Source organism: Sinocyclocheilus grahami, unplaced genomic scaffold (genome assembly GCF_001515645.1).
Source record: "Sinocyclocheilus grahami isolate Dianchi unplaced genomic scaffold, SAMN03320097.WGS_v1.1 scaffold698.1, whole genome shotgun sequence".
Classification (NCBI taxonomy): Eukaryota; Metazoa; Chordata; class Actinopteri; order Cypriniformes; family Cyprinidae; genus Sinocyclocheilus; species Sinocyclocheilus grahami.
In genome coordinates this window covers 388,554-392,584 of record NW_015505877.1, presented here as the reverse complement: position 1 = coordinate 392,584, position 4,031 = coordinate 388,554, and the positions used below count along the sequence as shown (strand labels likewise).

General features: G+C 36.0%; 1 protein-coding gene across 1 annotated transcript in view; it reads right to left on the bottom strand.

Annotated features, from left to right (window-relative positions):
* Nucleotides 1–3,427, bottom strand: part of dlk2 (delta-like 2 homolog (Drosophila)) — a 42,223-nt gene extending 38,796 nt beyond the window's left edge. The window contains exons 1-2 of the mRNA XM_016243732.1: nt 3,361–3,427; nt 3,141–3,191 (exon numbers count right to left, since the gene is read on the bottom strand). Of these exons, the coding sequence (XP_016099218.1) occupies nt 3,141–3,152 (12 nt within the window). The 5' untranslated portion in view covers nt 3,153–3,191; nt 3,361–3,427. The remainder of the gene's footprint in view (nt 1–3,140; nt 3,192–3,360) is intronic.
* Between the last annotated feature and the right edge of the window lie 604 nt (nt 3,428–4,031).

Below are 4,031 nucleotides of genomic sequence, written 5' to 3'. Positions count from 1 at the left end.
ATGGGTAAATGAGGAGTTATAAAAGGAAACAGAGATAATAAGCTACTTATGAGGAATTAGTCAAGAGAAATTAAGCATCTGAAGAATTCTTAGCTTATCGGCTTCACTATTGAACCTTGATTGAGATGAATATTCAGACACTAACAAAAAAGTACAGCAGCAGGACTTTTTAAAAAAATAAAAAGATACAATGGAAAAAAAGAAAATTATACTGTTATGCATAAATGGATGCAAATTGTCTTTACCTGCAGACAGTACAGAGTCGTTCACAAGCGGCACACACTATAAAGAGCTGCTTCATTGCTGACAAAACATTTGGAAGTTTTGTTTCCTACAATGAATTGTAGGCAAATTTCCAGCTAATCCAGTGCTCTTTGTTTTCGGTTTAAAAAATTATATCGTTACCAGGGATGGGCAGCATTTCAGATACATGTATTTAAAGGGGTCATATGATGCGATTTCAAGTTTTCCTTTCTCTTTGGAGTGTTACAAGCTGTTCGTGAATAGATCCCTAAAGTTGCAAAGACTAAAGTCTCAAACGCAAAGAGATATTCTTTATAAAAGTTAAGACTGGTCCATGCCCTCCTAAAACGCCTTGTTTAAACACACCCCCAACATGTCTACGTCACGATGTGGGAAGATTTACATAACGCCTCCCAAATATCCACGCAAAGAATGAAGGCGTAATTTTGTTGCTGCCACTGCCGCCATGTTGTGAAGACGCTGTGTGTTTCATTGCGAAAGCAAAAATATTTTGTTTGGCCTTCCAAAAGAGGACACGACTACAAATCAGTGGTTAAGTTGTATTTACAACACTGTTGCAGAACAGTTCAGCTCAAATATTCAGATGTGTGCAGCGCATTTTATGGAGGACTGTTTCCTGAACCTGGGAGAGTGGACTACAATGCCGGCTGTTCTGACAAATAATGCTGACTCACAGCCTGTAAGTACGTTTTCATATATAAAGAATTTGCCACTGATGATTCAAACGCGAGTTTTGAGCAGTGTAGAGTAGCGCTAGTTGTTTGCCATTTCTCCGATCACAAATGCAGACATGGTTTTAGGTTTACGCAGAGCAATGCAACGCGTAAAAAGACAGTATAAGTCATTATAATCCGTAAATATGTCCCCACTGGATGCAACAAATGCCTCGTTTATAATGGGTTTTAATGTTTTTGTGTCGTCGCTCCGGAACACAGCCTGACAGTACGGTGAGGGGCGTAACATTTCCATCACACGCTTGAGGTATTCGGCCAATCACAACGCACTGGATAGCTGGCCAATCAGAGCACACCTCGCTTTTCAGATCGACGCATTTCAGAAAGGCGGGGCATAGAGGAGAAACAATAACATACATTCTGTAAAAAAAATATATATATATATACGTATATATATTTTTTTAACCTTAAACCACACAAACATTTCATTACACCAAATTCACAAAATAATGTTCTTTTTTAGCAACATCATATGACCCCTTTACTATTTTGCATTTTAAAAGCCTTTGGCAAAAATCAAATGTAATTTGCATTTAAATACATGTAAGATTAGTATTTCTGCATTTTCAAAATACATAAAATACTTTGTGCCAGTCAACCGGTTTATCAGGGTGCCGATGTAGTTCAGACACACACGTTGGAACGTTGGAGTGGAAAAGGAAGCATGGATGAATGAGTATTAGAATGTGATGTGCTTGGTGCAATTGCACTTATTCTAAGTGTATATTTCCTCTCTACTTCTATGGCTCTCAATAGATTCAGTGGTTGGAGTTGGGTTAATACTCCTAGTTCTGTTATACTTTCTGATTACATTTCTGGCTACATTTAAAATCAAAACATATTGATGATTTAATACTTGTTTTAATACGAAAATGTTTTTCAACTTCCAAATAGGTGTCCAGTGATTGATAAATAAACATTTGATTGCTGAATATTGTACTGTAATTGAAGTAGCCGTTTAGTAGGATCATGATTTTGCATACCATTGCATGAATGACTGCCTTACACATAATATTATGTTTATGATTAACAATCAAATGGTTAATTAGTTAGAAACTAGTTGCTATGAACACAGGTGCCATCAGTTGTCTTCTTATGAATGACTTGTTTGTCATTGAATCAGTGCTGCTGATGCAAAGTAGGCCCTTCGTTACCAAACTCCAAGTAACTAAATTAGGATACAATTAGTATCATTCGCAAACTGATAAACATTAAACTGTCGGTTGCTTTAAAACTAACCTTCATCTGGGAGATCACAGGGATATGCGATTATTTGATCTTTTAACCGGTTGCATATGTCAGATTTATTGCATGTCTCAGGCAGAGAAAAAAAAGTGTTGCTATCAAACATGGTTTACTTAATCAACTGAGTCAATGTAATGGTGAAGAGATAGATCAAATAGGCCAATTGATAGAAGGTTTGTGAAGAAATTTCATGCTCCCTTGTAAAAGTATTTAGTATTTTTAAAATACAGTGGTTTATTTTGATACTTGGTGTGGCTGCTGTATTTTGTGGTTTATTTTGATACTCTTAAACTTAAGGTATTTGGCATTTTATTTTAAAATACATTTTGATCTTTGCCCAACCCTGATAGTTACTATTTCGGAGTGTGCTGCACTCACATCAGTGAGTGAACTTTGAATTATAATGATGAATAATAATCAATCACAAAACCTTGTTGTAAACCAGTTTGACCAAATGGATCAAAAGAGTGATCCATTCACGAATCTAGCGTCGCTGGATCTGATTCTAAACAGAAAACACATGCATGACTGCTGAAATATTTTAGGGAAAATGATTATCAGTTCACTATACGGTAAACTCCATTGTCAGACATTTTTCTGGACCGCAGCGGTATTTCACTTTGACTCGTGTTCTGTGCCCTAATAAACAGTTATAGCGACTCCCCTGAATATTTTGGATTACTTTTCACTACCTACAAAATTGACAAAACATTTTTAATCTGACTTAAATTATGCTAGTAATATAATTTGCAAAAACAACCATATAAATAAATAAAAATAACTTTTGGGATATTAATATGGTATAACCATCTGATCAACCATCTGATCAAATTTGATTAATAGTCGTATACTATGTGATGTGAAACATACATGAGTAAAAATGATAAATGGACTTACTTGAGATTCCATTAGTAGCTATTATATTTTGAAAGAGCTGGTATCGGTGACCTGTAGGGCTCAAAGTTTAGCTGTAAGTGTTGATCTTCCACAGCAGACAGTCTTTGAAGTGAACTACTTATAGTACTCAAGGTATTATCAAGCTCTAGGGCCAAACCATTAGGAAATCTTTGTTCTTCCGTCAAGTTGCATATGTTTGGAATAATAATGAAAGGCTTACCCACTCAGAAGAGGTAAAATCGTGTGCCCCAGTGTGACCTAATACATAAAACAAGATTTTGCTTAAATATACATCAAAAAACATTTTTTGAGTTACATGCAAAAAAATAGTACTTTTCATTTTTGGATAGACAGAAATTCTTGCAGAGCTTAGCTCAGACCTTGATTAGACTCAGCTGTCTGTAACTTAGTAATCATGAAGACCTTGATTAGCTTGTTCAGGTGTGTTTGATTAGGGATGGAGCTAAAGTCTGCAGGAAAGTGTTTGTTTGGAATAAGCCAGAGTTGAGAACCCTTGCCCTATACCAGGGGTAGGCAAGTTCGGTCCTAGAGAGCCGCAGTCCTGCAGAGTTCAGCTCCAACCCTAATCAAACACACCTGAAGCTAATCAATGTCTTCAGGATTACTAAGGCTACACTGTAAAAAAAAATTACGGTAAAAAACCGGCAGCTGTGGTTACCAGAATTTTACCGTACAAAATACGGTAGCAATGTTTTAGGTTTTACGGTTTTAACTTAAATTTACAGTTAAATACCGTAATTTCATTAACTGATAAAATGTTATTATATGACAACCTATTGAAGCACTGACATCTGTTTTGTACCTTTGTAATACACTGATAAGCACCAAATGCAGGTGGTGATGAGAAAGTCACATGATGAACAAAAGCCC